Raw genomic sequence first — 17,818 nt, 5'->3', positions numbered from 1 at the left:
CCTTTCTATAGTATTCTCCTTTAAGTGTGATGTAGAAATGCTGGTTCAATAAGAATTAATTATACCTCAATTCTTTGTGTCACTTTGCTTTTCAATTCTTCAGATACAAAATCTTCAAATACAAAACTCCAACCAAATGATTCTGCTTCTGTTTTATACTTCTGTGATCTGACAAACTCTCTGCAAAATATTACAAAAATGTTATAATCAATAAATCAGACACTAACAAAAATTGGTCTCTGCTTTGCTACTTGTCAGTAAATGAAACACACTGCTAAATGCACAATGTCAATGTGCAAACTGAACACTAACGTATGTTCGAATTGACATCATGATCATCACCAGTAAGAAACAATTTAACCATCACCCTAGCCATTCATTGGCATCACCATCACTGAAACCCTCACATCAACATCCTGAGGTTACCATTGACCATGAACTGAACCGAACTAACCATGTACTTACTGTAGGTAAAAGACTGGGTCAGAAACTGAGAATTCTTCTCATAAATCACTCCTCATAGCCTGCCCCTATGGCACAAGTCAGATTTGCAATGGAGCACACTCTACTTGTCTGGATGAGTGCAGCTCTAACAACACTCAAGATGCTCAACACACCCAAGACAAAGCAGTCACTTGATTATCACCACATCCACCACCTGAAGCATTCACTCTCTTCACCACTGACACACGTTGGCAGCAGCATGCACCATTTACAGGATGTACTGCTGCAACCCTTTAAGGCTCCCTCAATAGCACTTGCCAAAGCTGTGATTTCTACTATTATAGGGTAAAGAAAGCAGGTACATGAGAACAATACAACCTGCAAGAATAGTTAGGTGCTCGCTTTTGACTAGTATGGCAAAGGTTCCTTCAGCCTAACTTGTCCATGCCGCCCAGTTTTCCATCCATATCCCTCCATACCTATCCCAGCCATGTACTGCCCAAATGTTTTTTTAAAATGATAAAGCTGTATTCGCTTTCACCAACTCTGGCAGCCCATTCCAGACACTCACAACCCTGAAATAATTGCCCTTCTGGGCCCTTTTGTATCTCTTCCCTCTCCACTTAAACCTATGTCCTCAATCATGGGGAGAAGCTGTTGGCTACCTACCTTATCTATGCCTCTCATGATTTTATAGTCCTCTGTAAGGTCAGCCCTCAGTCTCCTACGGTGCAGGTGAAAAAAGTCCCAGCCCTATCCAGCTTCTCCTTATAACTCAAACCTTCCAGTCCAGATAGCATTCTAGTAAATCTTCTTTGCTCTCTTTCTAGTTGAATAATAAGTGACCAGAACTGCATGCAGTACTCCAAATGTGGCCTTACCAACATCTTGTACAGCTGCAATAAGACATCCTAACTGCTATACTCAATGCTGTAACGCAAGCATGTCCATGCCAGCATTGGGAAGAACGACCACCACACAGACCTTGTGGAGACGAAGTTCCACTTGCACATTGAGAATAACCACCATCACGTTGTGTGGCACTACCACCGTGCTAAATAGGCCAGACTTCAAACAGATCTAGCAACTCAGTGAGCCTGGCATCCATGAACTGCTGTAGACCATCAACAGAGGCAGAATTGTACTCCAGCACAATCTATAACCTCATGGCCTGGCATATCCCCCACTCAACCATTACCATCAAGCCAGGGGATCAATCCTGGTTGAATCGAGAGTGCGGGAAGGCATGCCACGAGCAGCACCAGGCATACTTGATCAACCTGGTGAAGCCACCAAACAGAACTACTGGCATGCCAAACAGCATAAGCACCAACTAATATACAGAGCTAAGCGATCCCACAACCAATGGATCAGATCTAAGCTCTGCAGTCCTGCCACATCCAGGCATGAATGGTGGTGGATGATTAAATAACTCACCAGAGGAAACGCCACAAATATCTCCATTTACAATGATGGAATTGCCCAACACATCAGTGCTTCCGCAGCAATCTTTAGCCAGAAGTGCTGAGTGGATGATCCATTGCAGCCTCTTCCAGTGGTCACCAGCATTACAAATACCCACCTTTAGCCAATTCAATTCACTCCATGTGGTATCAAGAAACAGTTGGAGATACTTGATACTACAAAGGCCACTGGCCCTGAAAATGTACCAGCAATGTAACTGAAGACTTGTGCTCCAGAATTTGCCATTGCCCTAGCCAAGCTGTCCCAGTGCAGTTACAACATTGGCATCTTCCTGCAATATGGAAAATTGCCGGGTATGTCCTGTACATAAAAAGCAGGACAAATCCAACCCAGCCACGTAATACCCTGTCAGTTTACTCTTGCTCATCAGTAAAATGATGGAAGATGTCATCAAGTACTATCAGTCAGCACCTGCTTAGCGATGCCGAGTTCAGGTTCTGCCAGGGCAACTCAGCTCTGGACCTCATTACAGCCTTGGTCCAAACATGGACAAAACAGCTGAATTCTAAAGATGAAGATAGAGTGACAGCCCTTGACATCAAGGCTGCATTCAACCAATGTGGCATTAAGGAACCCTCGCAAAACTGGAATCAATGGGTATAAGGAACCAATCTCTCCGGTGACTGGAGTCATACCTGACACATAGGAAGATGGTTATGGTTGTTGGAGGTCAGTCATCTCAGCTCCAGGACATCTCTGGATTTCCTCAGGGTGCTGCACTGGGCTCAACCACCTTCAGCTGCTTTGTCAATGACCTTCCCTCCATCATAAGGTCAGAAGTGGGGATATTCACTGATGATTGCACAATGTTCAGCACCACTCGTGATCCCTCAGATACTGAAGCAGCCCATGTTCAAATTTAACACGATCTGGACAATATCCAGGCTGGGGCTGACAAGTCGCCAGAGACAGTCTAACCACCGCCCAGTGACATTCAATGGTGTTACCACACAGCACAGAAACAGATCCTTTAGTCCAACCGGTCCATGTCAAACATAATCCCAAACTAAACTAGTCCCACCTGCCTGCTCCTGGCCCATATCCTTCCTTATTCGTGTATCTATCCAAATGTCTTTTGTACAGTGAAATTGTACCCACATCCACCACTTCCTCAGGAAGTTCATTCCACACACGAACAAACCTGTATAAAAAATTTGCCTCTCATGTCTTATTGTGGCCACAGAAACGTCTGTCTGTGCCCAACCAGCGAGTCTCCTACCACTAATGCTCACTTGGACTTTGCCTGGCTCTGCTGTAGATCAGGGACAGTTATGGTGCCACAGGCCTGGCTGCTGCTGCTGTATTCCCCTGAGAAACTATGCCCCCCAAGACAATATACTTGTTTGAGAGGGGAATAAACACAGGAGACTCCTGCACTACTTGCTTGCATCTCTTGGCTGTCACCAATCTGCCTGACTGATCACGTGGTGTGACCACATCACTGCAACTAGTGTCTATCACACTCTCTAGACACCTATATGTTCCTTAGTGCATCTAACTGATGCTCCAAACAAGCCACAAGGTCTGTGAGGAGTTGCAGCTAGTTACACTTCCTGCAGACACAATCATCAAGGACTCTAGACTGTTCCCTGGTCTCCCACATTTGGCAGGAGCAGCATACCAGCGCCTGAAATGCCGCTGCGGACCCTTGATGTAAGGCAAAGAACAAAATCTTATCTTGTCCTCACCTAGTTTCTGATCGTCATTCTCAATGAAGCCCTTCACCAAAGTTCGCACTTAAACTCCAGCAGCACTTCCATCACACAGCAGTTCTTCTCAAAATTAATGTTCCAGAAATGGCTGCTCCGCTATAGCTTGCTTGTCTTTTATTTGTTCCTGGGCAATCTCTGCTGACTCCTCCCAGAATCTTCCTCAGTCACCTCTCAGCAACACCATCTGTTGGATGGGCTAAAGGGCCTTATCCTCTACTGTAAACCTCTATGGCTCTCAGCTTTCCTTCAAAACACACATCTGATTTGAAACATATAGTCATCTCTTCAGCAGCATTGGTGAAAATCTTGGAACTCACTTCCCTAAAGTATTATGGATGTATCTACACCATTGATCAACATGAAAGACCACCACCACTTTCTCCAGGGCAATTAGGCTGATGTTGAATGCTCGCCCTGTCAATAATTCCCACATTCTATGAATGAATTTAAAATCTCTCATTCTTCAAATGTAGGCCCAACCTCTTCAAAACGGCTCACAGCAGAGATTTTGTCTCACCTCTACCATTTCCTGGTTTTCCATTATTGTTACTTAGTCTCACTGTCTCTCTCTCTCTCTAGATGCCAACATTTACTCTTTTCCTACTAAATATTTAGTGAAACTTTTACTATCTGCTTTTGTATTACTCGCTTTTTTTTTCCTCATTCTCTGCTTTCTCCTTTTTATAATTTCACAAAATCAAAGTCAAAGATGATTGAGCAACAAATGTACAAACACTTCAACTATTGGATTTGGTTTGGGGATTTTGCTTCGACAACACAACACAACTACTAATCTGTTAACTATTTAAAGTAGGGTTTAAAACCATTATATTTCTCTGACCTGAATTCCACATTAGTAACTGGATACTGATGTAAAGCATATGGTTTTACAGTCACTCTTCTGACAGGAGCTTCGCCGTCTCTAGCATCGGCTTCATCAGTGCCCATGTGAAAGGTGCCACCAGGCAGCTTCACCACAATCGAATCTAAAAGGTAGACACACAAGTTAGAAAAAAATGAAAGGGGGCATGAAGAATGTTAAGGAAGATAACAAAGCAGACAGTGGATAAGAGTACAGGACAGCACGAGTGCATATCTGAGTTTTATGCAGAGCATTAAAACATAGAGGCCCTTCAGGAGCACAGTGAGAATCAGGTTTCAACCTGAACACAGGCTGAGGGGACTAGTTGTAGTCAGGGGCAACCACCTAACAGATGCTCTTAATAACCTAGGTGGCAACAAGATGGCTTCTCGATGCAAATAACATGACAAAATGACTTCTAGGCTGTAAACTGACAATTCTGCTAAAGCTGCATAAAATGGCTTTTAAGTTACTAACTGCTCGTTCTGCTATAGCTGCATAAGTACTAACTACAATCTGCTTCAATAGAGATTAGCAGTCAATGTGCCCTTTTAAAGCATTGAAATAACGCAACTAGATAAGACATTACTAGCCACCCTGACTGACCTTTGGGTGCAGGTGCAGTGGTTTTGTTCGTGAGCATAAGCGTTGGAAAGTAAAGTTGGTTCCCAGGAAATGTTATTGGACTAAGTAACTATCAAATAAAGCAATATTGTGTATTGATTGATAATTGTTTGAATGTACAATGCGATCACGGCCTGTACCCTTCTTTAAGAAAAGTATAAAAATGTCTTTGTTTGAAGCTGTGTATAGCTCCTCCAAGGAATACAGAAGGGCTCAACTTCTGTGTTCCTGGATGCTCTGTACCCGGCCGTATGAAGAAATAAAGAGTGAAGTCTTAAAGAACCAGACTGATTGTGAATGTTTATTGACCGATCACGGAACTGAGAGGACCCCCTCCCCACTTCCCTCCGCCACCCCAGGGCCCAGATCTTCATCTGGTGCCGTGACCCAGACTCAGTACGGACGGATTGTGGGCAGTGGTGTAACAGCCTTGAGTTCTCCAGTATTGAGTGGAGAGAAATTGGGCCGCCAGACGGGAGTATTTTCTCCCTTTGGGTTTCCCCTCATTCAAGTTGTGGTTGACTCGATGACCAGTCGCTGCTTATTATCTCAGTCCAGCCTGAAAAGCCTTTCCTGAAGAAGGGCTTATGCCCGAAACGTCGAATTTTGTGTTCCTTGGATGCTGCCTGGCCTGCTGCGCTTTTCTAGCAACACATTTTCAGCCCTGAAAAGTATCAGTCTTAATAAGAATTCATTCAGAAAAGATGAACTTAAAAGGTCAGGAACCTCGGGACCTGGGATTCTAACGTTAAATAAACAAGTCAGGGACCTGAGTAAGGAAGTACTTCAAATGAATCAGGACTCAAATTCAGCCAAATTGGCGTCGTCTAAATTGATTTCCAAACTATTCTGTGAAAGGCAAAACAAAGAAGTATCGTGAATATATTATAATGAGACTGTCAGAGTTTTAGAATGTCAAGAATGTTTTGCAGAAATCATTAGTTTGTTGTTCGTTGTCGGGTTGTTGATTAGTGAAAGTTTTAGGTCTAGATTATCTTCTCTGTTGTAGCTTTTCACTTTTTTTTGTGGGCAGCACGGTGGCACAGTGGTTAGCACAGCTGCCTCACAACGCCTGAGACCCGGGTTTAATTCCCGACTCAGGCGACTGACTGTGCGGAGTTTGCACGTTCTCCCCGTGTCTGCGTGGGTTTCCTCCGGGTGCTCCGGTTTCCTCCCACAGTCCAAAGATGTACGGGTCAGATGAATTGGCCATGAAATATAGAGGGTGGTTGCTGCTTTTGTCACGTTAAAAAAGAAAGCTAGCCAGGGACAAAATGCTGATACAATTCTCGCACACTTGGTTAAGCAGCCATGTGCTACAGCCAAGATTTATAAGGCTAAACTTCTTAACTTTGACTGTTCTGGAGTGTGAGTGCCTCATTATCTTTAAAATGTTCACGTGTGTGTGTGTGTGTGTGTGTGTGTGTGTGTGTGTGTGTGTGTGTGTGAGAGAGAGAGAGAGAGAGAGACTCAGCGCTGATTCTCTGCAGCTTGCAGCAAGTTTAACCCTTTGAGATTCAGTTTGAATGCACATTTGTTTGTGGTGATTGAATGTGTTTTGTTCCCTGGAGCTCGAGATCTGGGACTGTTTTGGATTTAACTTGCATTTTGAAAATTTAAGATGATTTCTTTTAAGGTTAAGGATCCATCAGGAGGAGATCCAAGATGGCGGCGACTCAGCAAGTCTGAGTCTACAGAGCCCTTCCCAAAACCTGGGTAAAGTGGGTTTCCTGTCCCCACCACACTTGCCAAACCACCCAAAAAATTTCTTTAATCTTAATTAGCTGCTGAATATTATATTTAAATAGTCTAATACTGAGTGGATAATGAGTAAATCAAAGGGACCCCGCAGCTCTCAGAAAACAAAGACCCCTCCCCCACCCTCCTCTCCTCTGGCTGCAGCTGATGTAAAAACAGGCCTTATAGAGATGATTGCTAGACTGGAATCGACACTCGTCAATTTCATCGCAGAATCCCGACAGCGATGGAATGCATTCGAAGAAAAGCTGCAGAAACAGAATCAAACCATGGAAGAGCTGCAGGGCCGAGTGGAGGGGGTGGAACTAAAGGCCACGACCTCCGAGGCTGCAGCTCAAACAGCTGCAGAACAGGTGAGAGCTCTGGAGCAGAGAGTCAGGGCCTTTGAAATCTACATGGATGATATTGACAACAGAAATCGGAGAAAGAATATTCGGCTGCTGGGCCTTCAAGAGCAAGAAGGGAAAGAACAGTTAGTAGCATTTCTGGAGCGATGGCTGCCGCAGATTTTAAACCTGGGGGCTGAAACTGACCGGGTAAGGGTGGAGTGGGCCTACCGGGTCGCAGTACGCGGATCTGGCCCAAACCAGCGCCCACGCCCGGTCCTGTTCCGGCTGCAGAGTTATAGGGAGAGGCAGATACTCCTGGATGCCTCCAGAAAGCTTGGAAAGGATCCTAAAGCTATGATTCATGAAGGATCCAAGATTATGTTATTTCAGGACTTCTCCCTGACTTTGGCACGAAGAAGGAAGGCGTTTGATGAGGTGAAGAAATGTTTAAGGGACTTAGATATTCAATACACCTTACGCTACCCAGCGACGTTATGCTTTACCCACGAAGGATCCGAGTATAATTTTAGATCATCGGAAGAGGCCAAGAAACTTTTAGACTCGGTTAAATAAATCGTAAGAGACAATTTATGTTGGCTTGCCTCTCCCACACTCCGTGGGGAGAAATGGTTACTTTATTCTACTTTACTTTTGCCTCTGGGAGCGGGGTTGTCTTCCTTGCTATGTTATTATACTTAACTGTAATCTGTTGGAGTTGTAATTTTATAGTTATGTGTGTTTGTACGTGGCATTGATGCTATTAGATATACTCAGGTATGGGTGGGGTGGGGTGGGGGTGCGGCGCTCACTGTTAACTCTAGCTCGGTATTATATCTAAATCCTATTAAGGAGCGCCCGGGTCGAGGGTGGGACACTGTTTGGGAGAGGATATGGTGGAACGTTGGAAAGGTAGTAAGGCCCCCTGAGAACAAGGGGGAAGATCTCCATTCAAACATGTTTAATTTTTTTTTTGTTTGTTCTTATTGTTTGGAAATAGCTTCCTTTTAATCATACTGTTATGAGTGTATTAGAGAACATTTTCTCTTATTTGAAGGATGTAAGCGACTCAACTATACACTCTGGATGATTGTAGATTAGTTGAATTTTGATGATTATATATTTAAGATCTATTTTTATATTAATGTTTGTGCTTGAAAATTCTGCTTATTTTTGTAAATTTGTCAAAATGTTAAATTCCCAATAAAAATATCTATAAAAAAAAGGATCCATCAGTGATTATGAAATGAAATATTAACCTCTTCTTCTTACAGTTCATGTCAATTTGTAGCTAATCACTTTTATGCTTACATGAAAGTCAATCTTATTTAACTTCAAATCAGTTTAATATGGAGGAAGACAACATTACAATCTTTTAAAAAACGTCTTGTCCTTTAATTCTCTTCCATTTGACATTAGTATAAACTTGCTCTCAAAATCTCCATCACAGAGGAACCTCAATTATCTGAAAATCAGATAATCCAAAGGAGATCATGAGGTCCTGAAGTTAAAAATTATACTACATCAGATTATAGTCCAAAAGGTTTAATTGGAAGAACTAGCTTTTGGAGCGCGGCTCCTTCATCAACCACCTGATAAAGGAGCAGCCCTCCGAAAGCTAGTGCTTTCAATTAAACCTGTTGGACTATAACTTGGTGTAGTATGATTTTTAACTTTGTACACCCCAGTCCAACACCGGCATCTCCAAATCAAGGTCCCGACAGAAACATTACATCAAAGACGTGTTTCCAGCAGTGATCCCGTCTTTTGTTTACAGTGATTAAACAGGCACCGTCTCCAAATGACTGACCTCCCACCCTCTCTCTCTCTTTCTCTACAGAAGGGTGCACCCTAAACACTCCCCCTCCCTTCCCCAGGTAATCTCTCCAACACTGTCCTGTACAAGGTATACGTGGAACCTGTCAAAAAGGTGCAGTAAAAAGTTGTGTGTGTGGGACTGTGGCCATGTGTGGGGCATTTGGAGACTTACCCCACAAAGGCAGCAGCAGCAGTCTTATCGTTGATGTCCAGTCTGTCTGCCCCTGAAAGGAGGGTATGATGTTTTTGGGGAGGGGGGTGGGAGTGCGCGCAGGGGAGCAGTGTTGGACAGGGCCGGGGTGGGGCACAGGCTGGGGTGGATGAGAGAGGTGTGCACGGGGGGGCAGTGTTGGTCAGGGCTGTGGGGGCACAGGCGGGGGTGGATGGGCAGTGTGCACGGGGGGCGGCGGTGTTGGACAGGGCTGTGGGGGCACAGGCAGGGGTGGATGGGGGTGTGCATGGGGGCGCGGTGTTGGACAGGGCTGTGGGGGCACAGGCAGGGTTGGATGGTGGGTGTGCACAGGGACGTGGTGTTGGACAGGGCTGGGGGAGGAAACAGGCGGGGGTGGATGGGGGGGGGTGTACACAGGGGGGTAGTGTTGGACAGGGCTATGGGTGCACAGGCAGGGGTGGATGGCAGGTACGCACGGGAGGGGCAGTGTTGGACAGGGCTGTGGGTGCACAGGCAGGGGTGGATGGCAGGTGCACACGGGAGGGGCAGTGTTGGACAGGGCTGTGGGTGCACAGGCAGGGGTGGATGGCAGGTGCGTGGTGTTGGACAAGGCTGGGAGCTCACAGGCGGGGTTGGATGGGGGGTATGCACGGGGGCGCGGTGTTGGACAGGGCTGGGGGGGCACAGGCGTGAGTGCATGAGGGGGTGTGCGCGGGGGGGGCGGTGATGGACAGGGCTATGGAGAACAGGTGGGGGTGAATGGGTGGGGGGGCAGTGTTGGACAGGGCTGTGGAGACACAGGTGGGGGTGGATGGATGGGGGGCGGTGTTGGACAGGGCTAGGTAACACAGGCGGGGGTGTGCACTAGGGTGGCGGTGTTGGACATGAGTTGGGGGTGGGTGGAGGGATTTGAAGGGCAGGCAAGGGGCAGTGTTGAATGGGGGCAGAGAGCAGTATTGAACAGGGTTGTGGACAGGCAGGGGGTTGTGTTGGATACAACCGGGGTGGGGGTTTGTGTTGGACAGGACGGGGACGGTGTTCGACATGTTTGGGGACAAGAGCGATTCTGGAGTAGGGACTCATGCGCTATGTACAGCTGCGGTCTCCTGAACAGGGAGCAGACTTTTAAAACTCCGAGCCCCAGAGGAAAGGCATTTAATCGATTAGCCAAATAATCGATTATCCGAATGAAATGTGCCCCCGCCCATCACATTCAGATAATTGAGGTTCCCCTGTATTTCATGCTACTGCTAAAGATCGTTTTCAATCCTCTCACCTCTATTTGTTGTATGCATGAAAGAATTGACTCAAGGAAGTAAAGCAGTAGCACTAAATCTGGGCCTCAGATGCAGAATCATTCTGCTCCAGGATGAGTGCAGGTCTCTGCTCAATTTTATTTATTATTGAAACCTAACATTGAGGAAAATCACTTTAGATTTCAACTTTGATCACCGAGTGGAGGAATTGCATGAACCTTATTTTATTTAGTTAAATTTTGTAAAACTGCAAGTATAAAGACAGATCCAAAATATCCCAAACCAACAGTATTGTTTTCAGAAAATGATACTAGCAGATCTAATTTTTGTTTCAAACTTGTTTGTTTCCACTTAAGTTTAAGACTGCTGTGTCTCATTGGTGATGATGGTTTGCCAGTCGTAGCTTTATTTTATTCCCCTCCCTCACTGACAATTGAAGTTTCAGTTCAAAATTATGTTGTGACTCATGTAACAAAATTAATATCCTGTTGTTAATATCGGTGTTGGCCATTTGGCCATTATTTATATATTAGAAGTATTTTGTTGCATGTGAGTAGACAAGATCTTTTAATGCTGCTGCAGTCATTTCACAACCTATAGCATTGTAAATGAGCAATGACTGATCAGGACCGCTTAAGGAACCTAATCTGGGATTTAAATTAAGGGACTAGAACCAGATAATGGATTTCAGAGTTGGAAACTGTATACATTTTAAATATTGAATATTCAATAAATGAACTTCCAGTTTATATTAATGACTCTAAAATGTCTTAGTCATTTGTTCAGTTTCCACCTCTGAATTACTGATAATGATTACTTTAATTTATTTTTTAATAATAGTTGTATTGGCCCTGAATCACAAAATCAGAATTAATTGGCAGGATCACTTGGTTTTATTCCTTAACACATTGTCAGTGACCCGTCTCATTGTCTCATGGTTAATTTGAAGCATGGCTACATTAATTTGTTGCTAACTAAAGAATGGGAAGATACCTTACCGGCCAATTCAAGGAATGCTGCATGTGATTGGGGCTTAGAGGTTTGCATAGCAAATGGAACTCCCAAAAACTGGGAGATATCACAGCTGACTGGGAATGAGTAGATGAAACAATTTAGGGGACATGAGAAGCTACCTATTAAGAGATCAAAGGAACAATCTGTGTGTGGAACCAGTGGATGAGGTCTCAAATGAATACTTCTGACCTGTCTTCACAGAGGACAGAGAAACAACATAGCCAGTGACATCACTTGGGTTGGTGAGGTTTGAGAACACATTAATACTAATGAGAAAGAAATATAAAATGCTTCAGCAGCATACAGACACATATATCCCCAGGGCCTCATGAGATGTTTCCCAAACTGCTTTGGGAGGTTAGGGAGGAGATTGCTAGGGCCCTGGCAGATAAACTGTATTTAATATTTCGCTGGTCACAGGCAAAGTGCCAGATGACTGGAGGAAAGCAAATGTGATTACTTTGTTCAAGAAAGGCAGGGTAATTCCAGAAGAGTTAGTCTGATGTCAGTAACAAAAACAGAAAATTGCTGGAAAAACTCAGCAGATCTGGCAACATCTGTGGAGAAAAATAAGAGATAACATTTCTGGTCCAGTGACCCTTTCTCAGAACGTGCAGTCACTGGAAAGGTCACTGGACTCGAAACATTAACTGATTCCTCTTCACAGATGCTGCCTGACCACCTGAGCTTTTCCTACAATCTCTGTTGTTGTTTCCAATTTCTAGCATCTTCAGTTCTTTCAGTTTTTATTTCGTTTGATGTCAGTGTCAAGGAAATTATTTGAAAAAAAAAATGGAGATGATTAATCCACACTTTGATAGACACAGATTGATCAGGGATAGTCAGCATGGATTTGTTAGAGAGAAATCCTGTATGACTAATTTAACTGAAGTTTTTTCAAAAGGTGACTAAATATATTGAAGAGGGTCGTGCAGTTGATCTGTTTTACACAGACTTCAGTTAGGTCTTTGACAAAGTCCTACATGGAAAACTAGTCCAAAAGTTAAGAGCCTATGGGATTCAAAGCAAACTGTATTCAAAACTGGCTTACAAATAGAATACAAAGGATTGTTTTTGTATTTGGAAGCCTGTAACCAGCAGTGTACCACACGGATCAGTGCTGGGACGCTTGCCATTTCTTACATACACAAACAACTTTGATGAATGTAGAATGTGTGATTAGTAAATTTGCAGATGACATGAAAAGTGGAGGTGTTGTTGATCGTGAGGACGGTCTCAGGCTAGCCAGCTAGTAAATTAAGCTCAGCAATGGCAAATGGAATTTAATCCTGCTAAGTGCAAGGTGATATATTTTGGGAGGTCTAATGCTTGAAGGAATATATACAATGAACAATAACTCCGGTCACAAGTAAGAGTGACTTGAGCAAATGCCAGTTAATTATAAGGGAAACGAACACTGATTTAAGGATAAATCGTGTTTAACAAACTTGAAGCGGTCTATGCAGATTTACGAACATACTACTCTGTAGTAGACTATTCAGCTCCTCAAGCCTGTTTCACCATTCAATGAAATAATGACTGATCTGTGGCGCAACTCCATGTACCTGCCAAAGGTAGATACCAGTACTTTGTAAAAGTGTATCACCAATTTAAAATCAACAACCGAGCCTGTACCCACTACCATTTGTGAAGAGAGTTCTAAATATCTACCATCCTGTGCGTGTTCAAGTGCTTCCTAACATCGCCTGAATATTCTGAGAATTCAGGCCAGATCGAGTCTCTGTCTAGAATACCCAACCAGTGAAAATAGTTTTTCTTTGTAGACCCTTTTCCTCTTAATATCTTGAAGACTTGAATAGATCACATCAACTTTTTAAAATTCTACAGAAAATGGACCTAATCTGTATAATCTTTCCTCATAACAATTACTGAAAGCAGGTATCATTCTTGCAAACTTATGTTGCCCTCCCTTCCAATGTTCCCTTTCTAAGGTGAGGTGTCCAGATCTGCTCACAGTACTCCATATGGGGTCTAAGGTTCTGCATAACTGCAGTCTTCCACATCAGTATATTCCAGTACAAGGATGATCATTACAATCTGAAGACCATTAGCTTTCTTGATTATTTTCTGCACGTGAGACATTGTGAAGATCTATCCGCTTCAACCTATCATCTCTTTGGATTCAGTGCACTACATTCAACTTTGTACCTTCCAGAAAGTACCCTAATGTATCCTTTTTCAGTCCAAAATGGATGACCTCAAATTGTGTATACAATGTACTCCATCTGTCACAGTTTCGCCCATTCACTTAGTCAATCAAGATCCTTATGTAATTTTATGCTATCATCTTTAAAGTCTACAACCCTGCCTAATTTTGTGCCATAGCAAATTTGGATATATGACTCCCTCTGCCATTACCCAAATCATTAATGTGAAAAATTGAGATCTGAACGCAGGTCCTTATGGGACACCCATGGCCAATCTAACTACGTACCCATTATCCCTACTTTCTGTTACCTGCTATTCAAGCATTCTCCTAGCAATGTCAACAATTTGCCCTCAGTTCTATGGGTTTCTACCCCACTCCGGCCTATCACCCTCACCTTGACCTCCTTCCACCTATCACATCTCCATCACCCCTCCCCCAAGTCCCTCCCCCCTACCTTTTATCTTAGCCTGCTTGGCACACTCTCCTCATTCTTGATGAAGGGCTTATGCCAGAAACGTCGAATTTCCTATTCCTTGGATGCTGCCTGACCTGCTGTGCTTTAACCAGCAACACATTTTCAGCTGTGATCTCCAGCATCTGCAGACCTCATTTTTTACCCGAAGATTTTAACCTACTGCGAATCCTCTTACAAGGATGCCTTCCTTGAAGAAGCTCTCTTCCTCCCTCTACAAGGATTTCAGTGAGTCTCTCTCTCACTGCACCCCCCAGGTCATCTCCTCTGCACAGAAACTCTTCAGCCTAACCTGCAATCTTCTTCCTGACCTCTCCGCCCCCACCCCACTCCGGCCTATCACCCTCACCTTGACCTCCTTCCACCTATCACATCTCCATCGCCCCTCCCCCAAGTCCCTCCCCCCTACCTTTTATCTTAGCCTGCTTGGCACACTCTCCTCATTCCTGATGAAGGGCTTATGCCCGAAACGTCGAATTTCCTATTCCTTGGATGCTGCCTGACCTGCTGTGCTTTAACCAGCAACACATTTTCAGCTTTCTACCTTAGCTGACAGTCTCTTTTGTACGATCTTATCAAATCCTTCTGGATGTCTGTATAAACAATATAGACATGCCCCATTCCCTCTTCAAAAATTGTGAGCAGCACAGTGGCACAGCAGTTAGCACTGCTGCCTCACAATTCGAGACCCAGGTTCAATTCCTACCTCAGGCAACTGTCTGTGTGGAGTTTGCACATTCTCCTTGTGTCTGCGTGGGTTTCCTCTGGGTGCTCTGGCTTCCTCCCACAGTCCAAAGATGTGCAGGTTAGGTGCATTGGCTATGCTAAGTTGCCCGTAGTGTTAGGTGAATGGGTCTGGGTGGGTTGTTCTTCAGAGGGTCGGTGTGGACCTGTTGGGCCAAAGGGTCTGTTTCCACACAGTAGGTAATCTAAACTTTGTCAGGCACTGCCTACCTATCATGAATCCATGTCTGCTCTCCCTGATTAACTGAAAATTTACAAGGTGTTCAGCTACCCCATCCTTTCAAACATGATACAGTACTATGCCCTGAGCAAATGTGGGACTCACTGAATGAAAAGAAATATGGAAAATAAATTGGTTGAGTGACAGGAAACAAAGTTGCAGTTAACGGATGCTTTTCAGACGAGAGAAAGGTTTGCAGGTGAGCTCCTTGGGGTTGCAATTTAGAAGACAGGTCTTCCTGATTTAGAAAAATGTGTAGAATTTTCAAACAAGATGAAACTTGGGCACATTTGTGAACAGTAAAGATGTTAAAAATTCAAACTGATAGCTAAGTTGGTGGATAGGGCAAGTAAGTGGCAAATTAACACAAAGCAGTGATTGATATTGGGAGTAAGAACACTACGAGCCAACACAAAATAAAGGATATAATTCTAAAGGTGGTGCCAGAACATAGGGACTGGAGCCCATAAATCAATAAACACAGCAGGCCTGGTTCAAAGATATTAAATCATATCTGAGTTTTATAAATAGAAGCATAAAGGAACTAAAGCATGGAAGTGATGTTAAACCCTTATCCAGCCTGAACTACAGTACTGGGGCACCATACTTTAAGGAAGATGTGAAGCAATTAAGAGAATACAGAAAGCATTCAAAAGTATGGTTCCAATGATGAGGAACTTCAGTTATCATCGGAGAAATTGTTCTTGTTGAAGAGGAATGAGAGGAGATTTGATACAGGTGTGCTAAATCCTAAGGGGTCTGGACAGAGATGAGAAAAACTTTTTCCATTCATGGGAAGATTAAGAATCAAACGAGATATATTAAGTATTTGGCAAAATAAACAATAGCAACAACAGAAAAATCTTTTTCATACACCAAGTGTTTAGGATCTGTAGAATGTCACAGACAGATCACTGGATCATTCAAATTTGACTAAGATCATCTAAATAGGTATCGGTGGTGGTGAAGGGTGAGGTAAATAAAGAGAATTGGAAAACAGTAGGAGAGAAGCTTGAAATAAACAACCTCTCCCCACTCCCAATATGCCTACCACATAACCACTATCTACTACTTATAAGCAACCCATCTCTATACAGCCTCCCTCTCTGTACCCACCTCATCCCATACAGCTCACAGCCACCATGTCCTCATGCCATCCCTTCATACCCTTCCAACACAAGTCACATCCCCCTCTCTACACTCTTGCACCATTCCCTCCCAAAATCTCACTTGTTGCACCTCACCTTATCCCTTTTCTATCTTCTTGCAAAACCGTGGGCAGCACGGTGGCACAGTAGTTAGCACTGCTGCTTCACAGCACCAGAGACCCGGGTTCAATTCCCGATTCACATTCGGGAATTGCACATTCTCCCCGTATCTGCGTGGGAGACACCCACGCAGTTTCCTACGGGTGCTCCGGTTTCCTCCCACAGTCCAAAGATGTGCAGGTCAGGTGAATTGGCCATGTGTTAGTTAAGGGGCAAATGTATGGGTGGGTTTCGCTTCGGTGGGTCGGTGTGGACTTGTTGGACTGAAGGGCCTGTTTCCACACTGTAAGTAATCTAATCTAATCTTCCCAACACACTAATACTGTACTTTTAGCAAACCCATTCCAACATACCCCTCTCCCTTCCCATTCCCCCTTCCCCGTTCTACTGCACCATACCACACATCACTATCCCCTTCACCCACCCTCCACTCCTCTTCCCAACTCCACCATTCTTCCTTTCATTTCTTTTCTGCCCTGGCACCAGTTCCTCTCCCGCAGTCCACGCCATTCCTCCCACACGTACATCTCCGTGACCCTCCCCTCACACATCCCACTTTCCCTTGACCCCTCATCTCCCCACCCCACCTCCATCTGATTTCTGTCCAGCCTCCTCTAACAGAAACTCTTAACCCCCTCAGACTTCCTCCTGTACAGCCTGTTCCCACCCCACCCATACTGACTGACCTGTGGCCGGGATGGCCGCAGCCCCCCGCTGCCAGAGGTATAGAAAAAGCCACTGCCAGGCTCTCAGACGGAGACAGCTCCTCATTGTCGCCGGAAACGGGCCCATTCCGCCCGTGCGGCTCTGCGCATGCTCGGACGGGGGTGGGGAGAGGGCCCGGTTTGTAACAGAAGCCTTACTGCAACTGTATTTCACAAGTACATTATAACTCGGAGAACTGCTGTTATTCAGCCAAGCTAAAACTGAATCTTAAATCAACGAACAATAGCAGAAAAGTAAAAGCCTAGAAACGTTTGGGAAATGTTGTAGCTGAGCTGAAAATGGGTTGCTGGAAAAGCGCAGCAGGTCAGGCAGCATCACCAATTAGATCATACCCTCTTCCTGTGTTAACCTGCTGCGCTTTTCCAGCAACACGTTTTCAGCTCTGATACTCCAGCACCTGCAGACCTCACTTTCTCCTCGAAAATGTTGTGGCTGGCATTGTTCTGTGACATGGGCCCTATTCCCACTGAGACAAGGAGGCTGGAAGAACACAGCAGCATCAGCTGGCGAAGTCAATGTTTCCGGTGTTACCTTCAGGGCTGAGGGCGGGTGTCAGGGAGCTGCAGATAAAGGGGGTGAACACAGGAAGAGGGTATGATCTAATTGGTCGAGGGAAAGAATGAGTTCTGTTTGTGGCTGGAAGGGAGGGTCGATCAGAGGGGGGTTGGGGAAGGGACTGGGAAGGGAGGCTATTTGAAATTAGAGAACTCAATGTTGAGTCCTCCGGGCTGTAGGCTGCCCAGGTGG

The 17,818-nt window shown here is 44.6% G+C and overlaps 1 protein-coding gene across 2 annotated transcripts in view; it reads right to left on the bottom strand.

The window, feature by feature from the left end:
• The window catches only part of sumf2 (sulfatase modifying factor 2), an 81,371-nt gene extending 64,093 nt beyond the window's left edge, over window positions 1-17,278 (bottom strand). The window contains exons 1-3 of one of the 2 annotated variants that reach the window (XM_060847934.1): window positions 17,032-17,278; window positions 4,483-4,627; window positions 66-180 (exon numbers count right to left, since the gene is read on the bottom strand). In XM_060847934.1, coding sequence (XP_060703917.1) covers window positions 66-180; window positions 4,483-4,627; window positions 17,032-17,137 — 366 coding nt within the window. In that variant the 5' untranslated portion in view covers window positions 17,138-17,278. The remainder of the gene's footprint in view (window positions 1-65; window positions 181-4,482; window positions 4,628-17,031) is intronic. The other variant, XM_060847933.1, reaches the window with a different exon arrangement.
• Between the last annotated feature and the right edge of the window lie 540 nt (window positions 17,279-17,818).

Source organism: Hemiscyllium ocellatum, chromosome 31 (genome assembly GCF_020745735.1).
Source record: "Hemiscyllium ocellatum isolate sHemOce1 chromosome 31, sHemOce1.pat.X.cur, whole genome shotgun sequence".
Taxonomy (NCBI): Eukaryota; Metazoa; Chordata; class Chondrichthyes; order Orectolobiformes; family Hemiscylliidae; genus Hemiscyllium; species Hemiscyllium ocellatum.
Note: the sequence above shows the minus strand (reverse complement) of the source record. Positions and strands in the feature narration are given on the sequence as shown.